The sequence below is a fragment of the Mchenga conophoros genome, linkage group LG17 (genome assembly GCF_057382185.1).
Source record: "Mchenga conophoros isolate Kocher_MC1m ecotype Shallow Benthic linkage group LG17, M_conophoros_male_GT1.1, whole genome shotgun sequence".
NCBI classification, from domain to species: Eukaryota; Metazoa; Chordata; class Actinopteri; order Cichliformes; family Cichlidae; genus Mchenga; species Mchenga conophoros.
In genome coordinates, this window is record NC_140542.1 from 1,566,424 (window position 1) to 1,584,762 (window position 18,339).

Genomic DNA, 18,339 nt, shown 5'->3' on the forward strand with positions numbered 1-18,339 from the left:
CCATCATGTGATCAAAGTCTGAAGCCATATCATGGTTGATGGCTGACAAAGGTACTCCATAATGTTAACTTAAAATATTTTGGGACCATCGCCTGTCTTAGATATGTCTGGTCAACGTAAAACATTTTTTACAGCTTCAGTGCTTTAAAATGCAATTAAGCAGCAAACTGCAAAAACTGCAGCTTCTGTTTGCCCTCTGAAGTGTGCGGATTGGTTAATCATTTGGTAGCTGGTGTCACAAGGTTTCTAGTACAACCCAGTGAACACTGGTTCGCTATCAGCTGGACTGTTATTTACATTCACAGTGAGTAAAAGGAGAGTTCATGGCAACAGACAGGTGGGATTCCCTTTCGCTTGATTGTACAGCTTTTTTTAACTCTCCTAATTACAGGCTGCTGTTGGCTCGCATTATCCACATGTGTGCCCTTTGTGTGCCATTGTTCCTTTTTTTTCCATCATCTCTTACATGTGCCAGAAGACTGTTTTTGTTGAGGTTGCCTCTGGTTTGTTCTATTTTGGATGTAAAGTCAAGCATTTGCTTTCCTGCTCGGTGTCCACAGGGAGCATTCAGCGGGTTATTATTGCGCTTGTGTACTCTGTAAATGCATGCCAGATGGACGCTGCTGCTGCATGTGCAAAGATCCTCCTCAGGAAAATGGGAAAAGAAAAAAGGGGAAGCACTTTGATTTCCTCCTGTAGTTTTACTTCCATGGTCAACAGTTAGATCTGTTGCACTGCCCGCTGAGACACTTTGGCTTTGACAAAGTCAGCAGATGTAGCTGTTTCGTGTCTCTGCTGGTGTGTTAGGTTGTCTAGATTAGCTACCACAGTAACTGCATGGGGGAAAAACAAAACAAACAGCCTGGTCACAAAAGCATTTTGTACTTTATTATTACTTTTCTCTTTTTTAACGGATTCTAACAATATGTTACATTGAGCTGTTACACCAGAGAAGAGGGGGAAGTTGACCTAAGCAGTCAATGTGTAGAGTAATGAGCTTGCACATAGCATTTGTACAAGGTGTTACCCTGTCATATATAGAAAGTCAAAGTGGTGGATTGCCAGATAGCCATGGAGAAGTCTTCAAATAACGAGGTCAACTGTGGTACAAGTAGAGCTGGGCGAGATGGAAAATAATCTTATAACAATATCTCACGCTGTTCCCTGTCAGTTGGTATTGATATAAATCACTATTTATGCTCAACGTAAAGCTTAAAGCCTTCTTTTTACTCTTGGTGATAATATAGGATTCATTTTAGTTTAAATATTAGTCATTTTCTCTCAGAAGTTGAACGTAATAACAACTTTATACAGCAATATTTTAGCTAACATAAGTATCTAATAAACTTAATTGTAATTCTCACTGGTCAAAAGCAAAAGAGATACGGTAACTCACTTCTTCAGTTCAAATAAAGAATGTCTCGTGTTTATATTGAGAAACGTCTTTACTTGGAAAAAGTCAGTTTTGAGTGAAAAAACACTTTCAGGAAGCTCCAACGTGAAGAAAGGCTAACTTTGTAGCTGCTGCCAGACGCCACAATTTGTTTTACGCAGTCAAAATAAAATATGCAGATGAACCGTTAAATTAGTCTGATATGATGTTTAATTCAGGCAGCTTGTTACCAACCGCCCTGCTTTATATGGCAGTGATACCTGTAACAAGAAGGAGTGAGTATAAAGGGGGGCAAGGGGTGTACTAGACCATATTTATGTCAAGGCTTCAGTGAAACATATTGTATTACATATATATTTGTTTTTTTCTAAGACAGTAAAAGTACACATGGGTGACTGACTTGGGTCTTTTAGGCAGGACACTGAAGTTAATATGTTCTATGATGTGTTAACATCAGTCATTAACATTTTTACCGTTCAGTTGTATTTTATTTATATAGAGCCAACAACAGTTGCTCAAGGTGCGAAAACGCCATCAGAACGTCTGTTTTTTTAGAGCAGGAAATGTTGCATCCAACGTCGGGGCAAACCTCAGAGAATCCTGATATTCTTGCTTTTCTTCATTGCATGTGTTTCTTTCACACATGCACACTCATTCACTAGCCCACTTACACAAAATGCCCTCCAAGAAGGGTAGAGGCAGTTTTACTTCGTGCCTTAGGTTTCAGTAGTTTGTGTGACTTACTTACTGTACTTTTGATTATTTATTCTTTAAAGAGAATAAGTTTTTTATGGCAGGTGCGTGCAGTGCGAGCGCTTACCTGCCTGCGCAGACGTTGTGTGCAGTCAGAATATTAAAAACTTTGGTTTCCATTATAAAAAACTACAGTGGGGTTTTTTGTCTTTTGAACACGATACATGATGTAAATTATTATTATGTATTATTTCTCATTAATAAGACAAAAGTATTTCTTATCCAATTAATGGATGTAATAAGCAATAGGTTACCTGATTACTAAAAGAATTGACTCCTGGTACCTTTTGTCAGTTAATAATCAACCTTCATGTTGTGCAGGGTATGGTGAGCCTCTCAGCGACCCGTCTCCTAAAGAGGCCCGCGTTTTAAAAGGAGACCCATGCTGATAAATGCCAGGCCTCGCCACACTCTCTGTCGTCTGCACAAACACAAATGCCTGCCTGCCCGTGGGGGAGGTCTGATTAAAGATATCCACATTTCATCCACTGGTATGTGTGAACACTTTACTGTCAGGCATTTGTGTCTTTTTCTAGTTACACTATGACTGTGTTTACTTGGACCAATGTGCGTTTAAATCATGACAACGTTTTCTGTCTTAACTGATATCACCTCCATGTTACGTTAGAGCGTCAGTTACGGTCCAGGTTTGAACTTCTGCAGCCATCGACACTGCCTGATGTCTCGCAGCTTAGCACGAACACTGACAAGACCATATGTTTCTGTCTCATAAACCTATGAAAAATTCAGTGCAGGCTGTATGATGTGCTCTACATTATTGCAACATTGTGACTACAGTTGGCCAGATCTTACTTTGATCACCCGAGTCACATTAGGCCCGTGAGAGAATGCTGTTTACAGGACAGATTAAAGTTAATCCCAGAATATTACCGTTGCTGTGAACATTGTCTTTGGTATAAAAGGATAGAAGTACTAGTGCTGTACTAATCCTCTTGTTTGTTTACGTCAGCTTGGAGCCCCTGCTTCCTCATCCCAACCTTTCACTCTTAACTGTCCTACTCCTCTCTCCTCGCTCTGTCGGCCCAGGGCTGTGTCCCCCCTCCCAGCGGCCACCATGTTTTGGAAGTTTGACCTGCACACCACCTCCCACATTGACCAGCTGCTGGACAGGGAGGACGTGACGCTGAGAGAGCTGATGGAGGAGGATGACGTCCTGCAGGAGTGCAAGGCCCAAAACCGTCGGCTGCTCCTCTTCCTTTCCCAGGACCACTGCATGCAGGAGCTGGTCAGCCTCATCACCACAGAGCCACCTGCTGATCTGGAGGAGCGAAGCCGCTTTAAGTGAGAGCCCACACTGACTCTTAGAGACTGCTGGGAGAGTGGAGACATTACTTAAGAGTTAGATTAGAAGACTGGGAGCAAGACGAACACGAAGTGGAACATGCACCTATTTCCAAAGACAGATGTTGAGCCTGAGTTGAATTGATTTGCCTTGATGTCAATTAGATACAAGCACCACAGTTAACTCACTTGTTCAGTTAATAATTCAGCTCATGGGTCACATAATAAAGAAATCTAACTCTCTCCACATACACAGGATTTATTCAGGATTTATGAACTTTACCAGGAAAATGCTGTTGTTGTTTGATATGCACGCGCTGGTATTTTTAGATTAAATGCTGAAGTTTATATGCACTGTTGTTTGAAAGGAACGCAGCAAAAAGAAACTTCCAGCTTTTTGCATATATCCACGTTTTGCTGCTGTGATTAAATCCTCACACACGTTGAACCTGTAACCCCATCACCTTCATTTTTCCTTCACTCATACTTGCAGTGATACTTTGAAATCTTTAGTTTGACACAGAGATCTGATCTTAACGTCAGTCTGTTGTGTTTTTCCCTCTGCAAGGTTTCCCAATGTTGCTTGTGAGCTTCTGACCTCAGATGTTTCCATTATAAACGATAAGCTGGGTGGAGACGAGTCTCTCCTCGAGATGCTCTACCACTTCCTGGAACAGGACCCACCTCTCAATCCTCTACTAGCCAGCTTCTTCAGCAAAACCATCGGCAATCTCATTGCCAGGAAAACCGAACAGGTAACTAGTAAACAAGATATGAATTCCTCTCAGATTAAGCGAATCATTTAGGAACATTTCCACACACCAAAGTTTCAGAGAGTAATAGCAACTGGAGCAGGGCGTTTTGTGGGGTCTGCTGAGTTTCCTGGGACTCAATAGAAATGCTCGTCCCCACTTTGGAAAGTCAGTCTGTTCCTCCAAAGGTTCCTAGTCCCGGAGGAAGAGTCCAGTGAAAACATGCCTAGAGAGCATAAAAACCCTCAAATGTGAAAATCTAAGATTGACATTAGCTGTCTGTTAAAATCCACAGTCTTTCACATTGTGTCATTTTCCAGGTTATTACCTTTTTAAAGAAAAAAGAAGGCTTTATTGGTCTGGTGCTGAAACACATTGACGCCTCTGCCATGATGGACCTGCTGCTTCGCCTCATCAGTTGTGTGGAGCCTGCCCCTTTGAGACAGGATGTTCTGCATGTAAGCGACCGAAATGGCTCGTATGTCCTGTGAGTAAGCTCGAACCTGTCGCATGCTTTTAAGTGATCTGTTTCTTTTGAATCCTAGTGGTTAAACGAGGAAACGTTGGTTCAGAGACTCACAGAGCTCATCCATGCTGGCAAAGATGAGGAGGTGAGTGGGTGCAGCGCTCGCTGTGCTGGCCGAGTGTCGTCTCGATGTTTCCTAATCATTTTTATTGATGGGTTCCAATAATTTAATTGGATTATTTATTTTTCAGAGACAATCAAATGCGTCCCAAACGCTGTGTGACATCATCCGCCTTAGCCGAGATCAGGCCAGTCAGATGCAGGAGAACGTAGAAGCCGACCCACTATTGGCTGTGCTAGAATCGTAAGTCTGCGGAGCGCTTGTATGTTTGTAGTAACGTACAACTCTCTGTAGGAACTGTGGGGATAGCTTTCCCACATCACTCATGCCTGCTCTTCCTGCTCTGTCCACACCACACACCAGCGTCATTGTTGACTGTTGTTTGCTTAGTTCTTGACCTGAAATGGAGAGGCATTAAAAACCTCAGGTTGTAGCATGTGTACACACAGACCTGCTGGCAGAGCCTGTTTGACTGCAGCTTTGATTTTGTGTGGGTGTGTGTGAGGTTGACTTTGTGCCTTTTGAAAATGCTTCCTTTTGCATCAGAAGCTAAAACATTGTTGCTAGCTGGCCTGTTAATGGTGCATAAATGTGTTCCAGGCAGGAGAGCGTGGCGGGGCTTCTCAAGAACATGTTTGAGGGGGAGAGGAGCGAGGCCTCCATCGTTAATGGAACTCAAGTGCTACTTACCTTACTGGAGACCAGGAGGTCTGGGTGAGTCCCTCCAGTTCTTAATCATTCAGGATGTAAATTGTGCTAATTTTGGTGTCTTCCTGACTCTTAAGTGACGTCATGTAGTAAATTTGTATTTTACTCGCCTCTCAGTCGAGACAGTAGAAAAAACCCGTCACAGTCACTGAGCTGATATGCTGATTGTCTCTGCTTGTGTCTGTCAGGTTGGAAGGGCTGATGGATCTGTATTCTCAGGGTTATGAAAGGTCTTACACTGTCAACAGCAGTATTTTAAATGCCATTGAGCCCCATTTAAAGGACTTCCAGCAGCTTCTTCAGGATCCCCCCAAGGTAAAGACTGCAGTGTAGTCGGAGTGTAAGCATGAGCATGGTGCAGCCTTTGAACACTGGAGTCACTCAGCTGCATGTTTGTAATGGTACTGCACTTTTCAGCGCTGGTCTCATTTTCCAGTATTGTACAGCTGACGCTGCTGTTAAATGTCATGTTATAGTTTTGACTTGATTTGGGGCAGGGATAGCTCAGTAGGTAGAGTGGTTGCCCCGTGATCGGAAGGTTGGGGGTTCGAATCTACCGAACGGCTACCCCCTGGTACGCCTGAGCGAGGTACCGTCCCTACACACTGCTCCCCGGTGCGCCTGCTTAGTGGCTGCCCACTGCTTCACTGAGTGAATGGGTCAAATGCAGAGAGTAATTTCCCCACGGGGATCAATAAAGTATACATCATTATTATTATTATTATTATTATTATTATTAAAAAACAATGTCCATATGCTACTTTCACTCTTTCCTCAGAAAAGTGCAATATTGACGACCTTTGGCCTTCTAGATCAGCCACTGGGGAATGCTCGCCTTCATGTGGCCCGGCTGGTGGCTGCCCTGCTCCAGACCAATGCACCCAATATCTGCCAGGAGCTCTGTAACCTGGCCACCATGGACCTGCTACTGGTAAGGCTAACCTTTCTAGAAGATGCCGTTTGTATATTGTACAGTGTTTTGGGAAATTGCATGGGATTTGTACGACGTTAGTCAAAAGGTTGGGAAGCACTCTTTACCCATCCGTGAAAGCAGGTTCAAATAACCCTGCCCTGCTGTACTGGTTCACGGTCACTGGTAAGGCTCCAATATTACCAGCACGTGTTAAAGGGCACAGAATCAGCTGTTCATGTTTTTTCTCAGTAACTTGCTAAAATGTTTAAAATGAAATGCACGTACTGGAAATCCTGTGTCTGCCTCCTGTAGGATCTGTTCTTCAAATACTCCTGGAATAACTTTTTGCACTTCCAAGTGGAGCTGTGTGTGGCCTCTATCCTGAACCATCCTTCCTCAGAGGAGCGGCCAGGCCTAGGCCTGCAGAACCACGAAGAGAGCGCTACAGCGTCCAGCCCTCAGGCGCAAGAGGAGGACGCGACAACGGATGGGACGAGCGACCCACAGACCTGCATCCACGGTGCGCTCGTGGCACATGTAAGTGGTTATGCACGTCCCGCCCTCATCACACGACATTGAAACATTTCCACAGAATCACAGCGCTCACATGTTGCTGTTTTAAACTCTTAGCTCTTCCAGAAGTGTCGACTGCTTCAAAGGATCCTTGATGCCTGGGAGGAGAACGATAGAATACAGTAAGTCTTCCTTCTGTAGGTTCCTGTGTTTTTTTTCTTACAATCAGTGCTTTGAGTTGAAGGTAATAACTGTGTCTGTGACTGTCAGGGCTGATGGTGGTACCAGGAGAGGCAACATGGGTCACCTGACTAGAATAGCCAACATGGTGGTCCAGAACCTGGAGAAAGGACCAGTACAGACCCAGATCTCTGACCTCATCAGAGGTATTTATACAGTTGTCCAGTGTGACTATTAAATCTTCCATTTTAACTGAAAATCACTGACCAGTGTTTGCTTTTGCAGAGCTGCCAGAAGACTGCAGAGGTCGCTGGGAGAGCTTTGTGGACGAGACCCTGAGAGAAACTAACAGGAGGAATACCGTAGAACTGGTGAGTCCCTCCCACCAAATACCTGGCAGGTACAGCACTGTGCAGAAATCTGAGGCAGGTGAGAAAATGCTGTAAACAAGGGATGCTTTCAAAACTGGGAGTGTTAACCATTTATTCTCATCAGTCAACAAAATGCAGTGAGTGAACAAAAGAGAAATCTAAATCACATCAACGTTTGGTGTGAGTAGGGATGGGTATCGTTTAGGTTTTATCCGATACCAGTACCAAACTGGTGCTTAAACGGTGCTCGAACCAGTGCTTAAAGAACGGAAAACACAAACTTTGTCCTAAACCTCTCATGTTTAACTGTTTTCCACTTTTTCTTTGGTCATTTTAGCCTTTTTGGCCAGGGTGAAGGGAGTATCTGCCATCAAACAAGAAGACAGCCGCATGTAGCTATGATGATGTTTGCTAGTTCACCTTACATGCATTAATGTAATAACGTGGTTAGCCTACTCAACGTAAATTACACACGAACAACATTAAGCTCCTCACGCAGAGAAGAACGGCTGCTGCTGCATCATCATCCTCATCATTTCTGCTACACTGGCAGGGCTAGGGGCCAGGACGCTCCTCTTCGGGTTCTTGGGGGATGTTGCTCCGGGTCCGATAACAGGCACCACACCCGCAGTAGATGTGCTCGGTGTGAGGTCTCGCAGCAAGCTATCAAATACGGCGCATTTTTCGGCTTTAAAAAACCCCGCTATGCGTCGCCAGGTGTTTCATCAGATTCGAGGTGTTACCTCCTTTGACAGTATCACAGTATCAGCTTAAAGCACTTGTTGCTGCTGAGTTTGCATCTTTTGCTGTGAAGAATTTGACCGGTCCTCCTTGGGCATTTTAATCTGTAGCTCTGCTCTAAAAGAACTTACGTACCTGGCCCCGCCTACTACGCTCGCAAAGGTAAAATGATTGGCTAGAATCCAAAGTGTCTGACATCTCAGGAAAATAAAGCTACCGTTACTACCGTTTATGTCAGAACCGATACCGGTGCCCATCGCTAGGTGTGAGCAGCCGTTGCCTTCTGCTACGTACACGTGCACACAGTTGTTGAAGGAACTCGGCTGGTAGCTCGTTCCAAACATCTCAGTGAACTAAGCACATCCTTCTGTCTCTTCATGTAATCTCAGACACACTCGATGTTGATCAGGGCTCTGTGGGGGCCGGACCATCACTTCAGTACTTGTTCTTCTTTATGCTGAGGATAGTTCTTCATCACTTTGGCTGTCTGGTCTGGTTGTCCTGCTGCAGAATACATTAGGGGCCAATAAACAGTCATTTATATTTCTGCAACTTTCTTTGTTTGCAGCATTTTTTCCACACCCGCCTAAAACTTTTGCACAGTGCTGTAAGTCTCATTTCCTCTTCTTCCTCTTCTTCCCCCACGTTAAGTCCAGCTCTGCGTCCTGCAGCAGCAGTTAATCAGGACAGGAGCGTGCAGCCCACAGCAGAGCAGACAACCTTTTCAGCAAATTTGGGCTTTGAGATGATTTATCGAATAAATAAAAAATATCAGCAGCAACAACTCCGAAGTGTCTTGACCTACATGACCTATGTACATTCAATACACTGACACACCTCATAGCGCTGTTACACTGAGCTTGTTCTGCACTCTGTCCTGCAGGTAAGCACTCACAATATGCACTCGTCCAGTGAGGACGATGACATGGAGAGCCCCTTCCCCAACGACCTGTCGCTCCAACAGGTATCGCAGCCGCGCTCAGAAGCAAATCTTAACACGCTGCCGCAACACTCACGATGACACCAGGAACAAAAGTATGAGCTCACCAGTTGTGCTTGAACTTCACAGGCTTTCTCAGACTATCAGATCCAACAGATGACTGCCAGCTTTGTGGATCAGTTTGGCTTCAACGACGAGGAGTTTAGCGAACATGATGAAAATATCAAGTAAGTCTTCTAAGGAAAGGAGTTCAGAGTTTTCATCCTGATCTGTAGTTCCCAGGGATTCTTTTGGCATCATGTGTGTAGTGCAACAGCGGCCAGCATGTTTGACTGCTGGCTTACAGCGACATAGGATAGCTTTGGTGTCTTTGTTCAGATAGTTTGGCCCTCCAGGTGTCACAGGAGGAGGCGGCTCGAGCTGTCGCAGAGTTTATCGAAATGTCCCAAACATGTAATGTGTGTGTTGTTGCTTCTGTGTGTGTTCTCCCTCCTCAGCGCTACGTTTGACAGAATCGCCGAAATAAACTTCAATCTAGATGCTGATGATAACAGTGTAAGTGTGTGTGATTCTTTAAAACTCGTCCAGTGATGGGCGTGAGCTGCGTGTTTCTGCTGTGCAGTGAAAGGACCGCATCACTGCTAATTAGTCACAACACGCTCCTTCATAAATATGTCCACGATGTTACGATGTTTAACCCACTGAAAGCTCTCCTTTCATTGTTCACAGGCCAACGCAGCTGCATTTGAAGCCTGCTGCAAAGAGAGGATACGCCAGTTTGATGATGCTGAAGAGGAGGAGGATATCTGGGACGATAAGGAGATCAACTATGCAACTCAAGCTAAATCCAGAACAAGGTCAAGCTGATGCCGTGTTTCATCCTCACTGCACTTTGTTGCATGCCGTGGATTTGTTTCATTAAACCTTTAACTTAATGAGCTTCTCCCTTTCTTCCAGGTTCGGGGTCTCTCAAACCTCAGAGGGAAGCTCCAGGAGCAGCATGGAAAACGGAGGTCGGGAGCGGGACCGTGCATCTGAATCGGATGAGGACGAAGACTCTGAGCAGAACACGTCAGATTCGGGTAGATGGGAATGCAGCCAAATGTCGCACTGACCTGTGAACAGCCTCTCAGGTCTTAAAAGTGTTTGGTGTCATCTCCAGGTCCTGGCTGGACAGCAAATTTCAGGGATTCTGGAGAGAACGCAGCATCCCAAACCTCCCCCGGGTGGGAGAGCTCAGCAGGGAGCGCGACCGAGACACAGCAGACTGGCTGGGCTAACTTCACTGAGTTCCAGCCTTTCTCTGGGTGAGCAGTCACACAGACCGCACTGGTGACGGTTTTCATAGGAACGCAATGCTCAATGCTCTCTTCCTGGTTTCCCACAGTACAAAGACAGATCCCAGGTGCAGCTCTCCTGTGGAAACGGGCAGCAGTGATGTCGATAAACAAGCCAAACAAAACCACGAGAAGAGCGGTGAGTCGCACGTCACCGCTCCGGCCGGCAGATCCTCTCCTAAACTCATGTCCAACTCAGGAACACCGGTTCTTAATTGGAGCAATAAATGAAGAAAAGTGTAATAACAGTATTTTTCTGCACGTGTCTGTCAGCAGATGTTAGTACCTCCCCTGGTCCAGCAGGAGAAGGGAGAAAGGCTCCACTTGTGGCCTCAGACAGCAGCTCCTCCGGAGGCTCTGACAGCGAGGAGGATGACAAAAATGCTGGTGCTCCTCCCACCTTAGAAACAGCCAGTGCCCCGGGCAACAAGACGGCGGACCTCAAAAGGTGTGCGTCGTCACGTCTTTCAGAATGTGTCATATCAGTGAAAGCAGTTGGGCGTTTAAAGCTCAGTGAAACGTATCCGGCGAGTAAAGCATGAGCGCCGAAAAACAAACGTCACTTTGGGGTAACGTCCTGAGACTGTCCACGCTGCACACACACAACCTCTGTGTGTGTGCAAACATCTATATTTGAAACATAATTACCACATTGATGTAATTATAGAGCGCGCTGGAATTTGAAATTGCTGCATGCATTCAGTTGAGCTTCGCCTTTCTAAGTACAGTTCACCCCGGAGCTAAAGTTTGTCATGTTAACACGGAGCCAGCTGAGCTCCACACAGATCATGAGCATTTTGTATGCCACTAGTGGATCTGACCACTCAGCCTTCATTTCCACATGCTCCAAACTAAATGGACAGCTGGCCGTCTTCACGTTCAAAAATGATGCATTCTGCACGAGTGTCCATGAGCGTAGCTGTTCTGAGCTTGTTTCCCTCTGCTGGTCTCCCAGGTTGGTTTTACAACTAAAAGCATGTGTGTTGTTGCTGCCTGTGTTTGAGTAATTTCTGTAACTGTGAGACATCTGCTGCTGCCTATCTTGGCCAGGTCTCCCTTGAAAAAGAGGTTTTTAATCTCAATGGGATCTTCCTGGTTAAATAAAGGTTAATAAATAATAAATAAATAAAAAAGCATAATAAATGTTACATTTATACATGTGTGTGTGTTCTGCAGTGAGGAGTGTCCGGTGTCTCTGGAGAAGCTCTCCCTGTCAGATCCTCCTACAGCTTCAGAGCAGCAGCCTGCTGAGGATCTACCTGTAAACACGCAGACTGACAGGAAGTAAGTAGCCAGGAAGTAAAGCACCTCGAGGTGCTTTATGTTGTAAGGTAGACCCTACAATAATGCATGCAGACAACAATCATATGACCCCCTGTGAGCAGCACTTTGGTGACAGTGGGAAGGAAAAACTCCCTTTTAACAGGAAGAAACCTCCAGCAGAACCAGGCTCAGGGAGGGGCGGGGCCATCTGCTGTGATTGGTTGGGGTGAGAGAAGGAAGACAGGATAAAGACATGCTGTTGAAGAGAGACAGATTAATAAGCATGTCAGCTCAGCTGGAGAGACATGAGTATTTCCATCCTTCCTGCTGCCTCGAGCATCAGCCTCTCGTCACACTTCCTTCTGCACAGTGTTAGCAGATGTAGTTTGGTAGAAAGATGAAACGGCTCCTAGTGCATTTCTTTGCATGTAAAACTGCACAATTATCCTGCATTTGCAGTGCAATGCATCATGGGTTTGCTAAGAAAATGTGACGCTGCACAACAGTAGTCACGAAGTAAAGCAGGTCAGTAAATATGGTCCATCCATCCATCTTCATCCGCTTTGTCCGGGGCCGGGTCGCCGGGGCAGCAGCCTAAGCAAAGAGGCCCAGACCTCCCTCTCCCCAGCCACCTCCTCCAGCTTATCCGGGGGAATACCAAGGCGTTCCCAGGCCAGCCGAGAGATATAATCTCTCCAGCGTGTCCTGGGTCTGCCCCGGGGCCTCCTCCCGGTGGGACATGCCTGGAACACCTCACCCAGGAGGCGCCCAGGGGGCATCCTTGTCAGATGCCCGAACCACCTCAGCTGGCTCCTTTCAATGTGGAGCAGCAGCTGCTCTACTCTGAGCCCCTCCCGGATAGCCGAACTTCTCACCCTATCTCTAAGGGAGAGGCCAGCCACCCTTTGGAGGAAGCTCATTTCTGCCGCTTGTATCCGCGATCTCGTTCTTTCGGTCACTACCCACAGCTCGTGGCCATAGGTGAGGGTAGGGACGTAGATCGACCGGTAAATTGAGAGCTTCGCTTTTACACTCAGCTCCCTCTTCACCACGACGGACCGGTGCAGCGTCCGCATTACTGCAGCTGCAGCCCCAATCCGTCTGTCGATCTCCGGCTCCCTTCTCCCATCACTCGCGAACAAGACCCCGAGATACTTGAACTCCTCCACTTGGGGCAGGAACTCATCCCCGACCCAGAGTGGGCACTCCACCCTTTTCCGGCTGAGAACCATGGCCTCAGATTTGGAGGTGCTGATCCTCATTCCCGCTGCTTCACACTCGCCTGCGAACCGTTCCAGTGCGAGCTGGAGGCCCTCACCCGATGAAGCCAACAGAACCACATCATCTGCAAAAAGCAGAGATGAGATTCTGAGGCCACCAAAGCGAAAGCCCTCCGCCACTTGGCTGCACCTAGAAATCCTGTCCATAAAAATTATGAACAGAACCGGAGACAAAGGGCAGCCCTGGCGGAGCCCATCACCCACCGGGAACGAGTCCGACTTATTGCCGGCAATGCGAACCAAGCTCTTGCAACGGTTATATAGGGATCGAATGGCCCGTAGCAATGGGCCAGACACCCCATATTCCCGCAACACCTCCCACAGGACACCCCGAGGGACACGGTCGAATGCCTTCTCCAAGTCCACAAAACACATGTAGACTGGTTGGGCAAACTCCCATGCACCCTCAAGTATCCTGGAGAGGATAAAGAGCTGGTCCAGTGTTCCGCGACCAGGACGAAAACCGCATTGTTCCTCCTGTATCCGAGGTTCGACTAACGGACGAACTCTCCTTTCCAGCACCCTGGCATAGACTTTCCCAGGGAGGCTGAGGAGTGTGATCCCCCTGTAGTTGGAACACACCCTCCGGTCCCCCTTCTTAAAGATGGGGACCACCACCCCGGTCTGCCAGGCCACAGGTACTGCCCCTGATCTCCACGCAACATTGCAGAGGCGTGTCAACCAGGACAGCCCTACAACGTCCAGAGCCTTCAGGAACTCGGGGCGGACCTCATCAACACCAGGGGCTCTGCCACCAAGGAGTTGTTTAACTGCCTCAGTGACCTCCCCCCCGGAAATTGGCGGGTCATTCCCCTCATCCCCAGACTCTGCTTCCTCCTCGGAAGACGTGTCAGTGGGATTAAGGAGGTCCTCGAAGTATTCCTTCCACCGCCCGACAATTTTCTCAGTCGACGTCAGCAGCGCTCTGCCAGCACTATACACAGTGCAGGTAGAGCACCGCTTTCTCCTCCTGAGACGTCTGACGGTTTGCTAGAATCTCTTCGAGGCAGTCCGAAAGTCTTTTTCCATGGCCTCTCCGAACTCCTCCCACACCCGAGTTTTTGCTTCAGCCACTGCCCGAGCCGCATTCCGCTTGGCCTGTCGATACCTGTCGGCTGCCTCCGGAGTCCCACAGGCTAACCAAGCCCGATAGGACTCCTTCTTCAGCCTGGTGGCTCCCTTCACCTCTGGTGTCCACCATTTGGTTCGGGGATTACCACCACGGCAGGCACCCACCACCTTGCGGCCGCAGCTCAATGCAGCAGCTTCGGCAATGGAGACGCTGAACATGGTCCATTCGGACTCAATGTCCCCAGTCTCCCTCGGAATGCTGTTGAAGCTCTGCCGGAGGTGTGCGTTGAAGATCTCGCGGACTGGGGCCTCTGCTAGACGTTCCCAGCACACCCTCACTACGCGTTTAGGTGCACCAGGTCTGTCCAGCGTCCTCCCCCGCCACCTGATCCAACTCACCACCAGGTGGTGATCAGTTGACAGCTCAGCCCCTCTCTTTACCCGAGTGTCCAGAACATATGGTCGCAGGTCTGGTGATACGATTACAAAATCGATCATCGACCTACGGCCTAGAGCATCCTGGTGCTACGTGCACTTATGGACACTCTTATGTTCGAACAGGGTGTTCGTTATGGCCAAACTGTGATTAGCACAGAAGTCCAATAACAAAGCACCGCTTGGGTTCAGATCAGGGAGGCCGTTCCTCCCAATCACGCCCCTCCAGGTCTCGCTGTCATTACCCACGTGAGCATTGAAGTCTCCCAGCAGGACAACAGAGTCTCCAGGTGGAGCACCCTCCAGCACCCCCCCCCCCCCCCCCCCCCCCCCAGGGACTCTAAGAAGGCTGGGTACTCTGAACTGCCACTCGGCGCATAAGCGCAGATGACAGTCAGGACCCGTTCAGGGAACAAACCCTCTCGTCCACCGGGAAAAACCCCAACGTACCGGCAGCAAGCCGAGGGGATATTAGAATACCCACCCCAGCCCGCCGCCTCTCACCAGGGGCAACTCCAGACTGAGACAGGTTCCAGAGCCCAAGCCATGTGTAGAGGTGAGCCCGACTATATCTAGCCGGTACCTCTCAACCTCACGCACTAACTCAGGCTCCTTCCCCACCAGAGAGGTGACATTCCATGTCCCTATTGCCAGTCTTGGTCAGTCCGCCAGGGCCTCCGCTCCTGGCCGCCACCCGGCACACAATGCACCCGACCCCTATGGCGCCTCCTGTGGGTGGTGGGCCTGCGGGAGGATGGGCCCATGTCTCCTCTTCGGGCTGTGCCCGGCCGGGCCCCATGGACTAAGGCCCGGCCACCAGACGCTCGCCCTCGGGCACCCTCCCCGGGCCTGGCTCCAGGGCGGAGCCCCGGTAACCCTATCCCGGGCAGGGTAAACTGTTCCCTCGATGTCCTTTTCATAAGGGTCTTATGAATCGCTCTTTGTCTGGTCCCTCACCCAGGGCCAATTTGCCATGGGAGACCCTACCAGGGGGCAAAAGCCCCCAGACAACATAGCCCCTGGGATCCCTGTGACACACAAACCCCTCCACCACGATAAGGTAGCGATTCAAGGAGGGGTAGAAAGATGAAACGGCTCCTAGTGCATTTCTTTGCATGTAATGCAAAGAAATGCAGTAAATATGGTGCTATATGCAATAGTAAATAATGCTTTAGCACACAGCATGATTGTATATGTGAAAGCCAAGTCGCTCATACACGCTCACAGACAAGCTGACGCTGTTCAGCAGTGGGCTGCACACTTTGAATCATGTAGACTCCAGCGGGGGGGAGGAGTCTGCTGAGTGCCTGCAGAGGCCACTGCTGCTGCTTGTAACATGTTGTTGTCTAAAGCAGACACATAGCCTTCATAGAATCATGAAATCAGTTAACTCGGGTTACACTTTCTGATTTAAAAACACATCTTTGTTAAGTACGTTTAGTTGTTAAAGTATGTTTGTATACCAGGAGAATATTTAGTTGCTGCATTCACACTAAATGTAAAGCACTGCATTCATGTTAGTGGAGGTGAATGTGTCAAAGTTTGTGCATTTGGGGGAATAATGGGAGACGCCACTCTCAGAAGTGGAGCTCGGGGTTATCGGTTCAGCTTTGTGGTTGAAATGGGAAACGAGGAAATGCTACTCACACAATGAGGCAAAACTTTGTACTTGGAGCAGCAGCAGCCTGTTCCATACGGAGGCAGCAGACAGACTGCAGTCTAACAGCATGTAGTGCTGGACGTGCATCGTGTCTCCTGCACGCAGCTGACTGTTTCCTTTGTCGTCCCAACAGAGAGGAAACGCCACCACCCCAGGAAGTGTCGGTCAACGGGCCCGTGTGAGCGCGATGGGCGCCGCAGCCCCTGAGAGACGCAGACTGTCAGCCTCCTCCAGAGTGACTCCCCTAAATAACCTCACTGCAACTACGGTGTTTTTACTGAATCACTCTGCCATGTTATTGGACCTGGACACTGCCAATCGACACCAATAACGAGGCGGCAGGACATGTAAAAAAACAACCCCCCCACACAAAAAAAGAAAAAGCGAGACGGAGCAGAGTGCAGAGGAATCTTCTTCAAAGCCTTTTCCTGATGTTGCACATGATCCCGTGCAGTTTTAATGTAGCAGCGATCTTTGAAACGACAGAGTCCGAGGGGTAACATCGTCACCGCTATTTTTTTATGTCCTCAAACATTACTCTCCCGCTTCCCACCCTTTGGGATTTTACATGGGCACCCCGAATGGATAGCACAGGCCAACTTTAAATGATGCCTCAACAATAAATATGTTGTTTTTCCTTCAAGCTTAAGAAAAAGCACTTATGCAGCCATTTACTGTACATTATAGCACAATGATGTAAGTGTTGTACCTTCATCTCTGCTGGTTGTCTCCTCTGTCCTCACATCAAGGTTTTATCCAGTGTTTGGGTTTTTTTGGTTTTGGTCGCTGTTGATGAAACATCCTCACCATCGTACGTCACCAGGTTTCTGAATGTTTTGAAGTGCTTCAGGACGCTCTGTTGAAGAGGAGGAGAAGCGGGTCAATGAACAGAGCTCTAATAGTATTACTGTCTTTTGCTCATGTGCAATAATGTCAATTAGCCATTTTATTTAAAAAGAAAAAATCTGGCATCAGAGACTCATTGGGTAGTTTCAGATTTGGATATGATCTCAATTTTCTCTTCTTTTACTTTAGTGCATGTATAACCGGTTCTCTGTTGACCTAGCTAGTGAGCTAAGACCTTCTGATTGTATTGACCTTTACGTTCTTGCTATCCCCCTTAAATCAACCAAACTTTATCTACCTATATACAAATATTATCTACATTTATAAGTAATTTTACAAGCAACCTTGAGATTACTATTTTTGTCTGTTCCTTTTCTCTCTTTCCACCAAGCACTTACTCACAGGGGGAGAGTGACATTTGGTAAGAGTGACGCTGTATGCCCCCCACCCCCCTATTATTATTATTATTATTAATTTTTTTTTAAGGTTAATTTTATTTTGTTTCTGAGCAGCAGAATTGGAGGGAGAGCAGGTGTGAGTTCTGCAGAGCTACAGGCCTCTTTGGTGTACTTAAATCATTTGACAGCGATCAGGTTCTATGATTATTGTTAAAAAATTCAAATTAAAAGTGTCTGGCTGACCACATTAATACCAAAGGCTCTGCTTTGCTGGTCTGGTGTCATCTTTGCACTGGTGCAGTACGTTTTGTTTTCAGAGACCTCGTCCACACGCAGTTCCACACGACACCTCATGATGTTTTATAGTGCAGGGTTAAGACCCCACAAAAAGACCAACCTCTATGAGCAAGCGACAGTGGGACGGAAAAACTCTTTTACCAGGAAGTAACCTCCGGCAGAACCAGGCTCAGGGAGGGGCGGGGCCATCTGCTGCGACCGGTTGGGTTTGAAGGGAAGGACGCGGGACAAAAGACACGCTGTGGGAGAGAGCCAGAGATGAATAATAACTAATACAGAGTGGTGTAGAAACACCAGCGTGACTTTATGGGGGGAGCACAAACTCCCTCCAATGAGGGGATGTTCAGAAATCATGTGATCAGCTCATCAATGTGGCCAAAATTGCTTCGGAGTCCGCAGCCACTCAGGGCCTGAACACGTTCGGTTTCAGTTTTCCCTCCGACATGTCTGTGCAAACACCACTGCTGCACATGTGGCGTGCACACTTTGCTCCTCCCCCTCTGCTTGGTTTTGTTGGTCTTTTCCTTCCTAAATAACCTGGTCATGAGAGGTGTGTTGGTTTAAGATTTTCATTCATTCTTTTCAGCATGTAAAGTGCA

At 47.6% G+C, this 18,339-nt stretch overlaps 1 protein-coding gene across 3 annotated transcripts in view; it reads left to right on the plus strand.

Annotated features, from left to right (window-relative positions):
• The window catches only part of ppp6r2a (protein phosphatase 6, regulatory subunit 2a), an 18,971-nt gene extending 1,270 nt beyond the window's left edge, over positions 1-17,701 (plus strand). Inside the window, exons 2-24 of one of the 3 annotated variants that reach the window (XM_085252594.1) lie at positions 2,468-2,637; positions 3,194-3,448; positions 4,017-4,203; positions 4,521-4,658; positions 4,746-4,811; positions 4,918-5,030; positions 5,388-5,501; positions 5,684-5,810; positions 6,274-6,426; positions 6,721-6,945; positions 7,039-7,103; positions 7,192-7,307; positions 7,387-7,472; positions 9,097-9,177; positions 9,283-9,380; positions 9,651-9,708; positions 9,883-10,010; positions 10,111-10,235; positions 10,316-10,460; positions 10,541-10,629; positions 10,764-10,938; positions 11,667-11,774; positions 16,333-17,701. In XM_085252594.1, coding sequence (XP_085108720.1) covers positions 3,222-3,448; positions 4,017-4,203; positions 4,521-4,658; positions 4,746-4,811; positions 4,918-5,030; positions 5,388-5,501; positions 5,684-5,810; positions 6,274-6,426; positions 6,721-6,945; positions 7,039-7,103; positions 7,192-7,307; positions 7,387-7,472; positions 9,097-9,177; positions 9,283-9,380; positions 9,651-9,708; positions 9,883-10,010; positions 10,111-10,235; positions 10,316-10,460; positions 10,541-10,629; positions 10,764-10,938; positions 11,667-11,774; positions 16,333-16,381 — 2,673 coding nt within the window. In that variant the 5' untranslated portion in view covers positions 2,468-2,637; positions 3,194-3,221 and the 3' untranslated portion in view covers positions 16,382-17,701. The remainder of the gene's footprint in view (positions 1-2,467; positions 2,638-3,193; positions 3,449-4,016; positions 4,204-4,520; positions 4,659-4,745; positions 4,812-4,917; positions 5,031-5,387; positions 5,502-5,683; positions 5,811-6,273; positions 6,427-6,720; positions 6,946-7,038; positions 7,104-7,191; positions 7,308-7,386; positions 7,473-9,096; positions 9,178-9,282; positions 9,381-9,650; positions 9,709-9,882; positions 10,011-10,110; positions 10,236-10,315; positions 10,461-10,540; positions 10,630-10,763; positions 10,939-11,666; positions 11,775-16,332) is intronic. The other 2 variants (XM_085252596.1, XM_085252595.1) reach the window with 2 other exon arrangements.
• Positions 17,702-18,339: the final 638 nt, after the last annotated feature.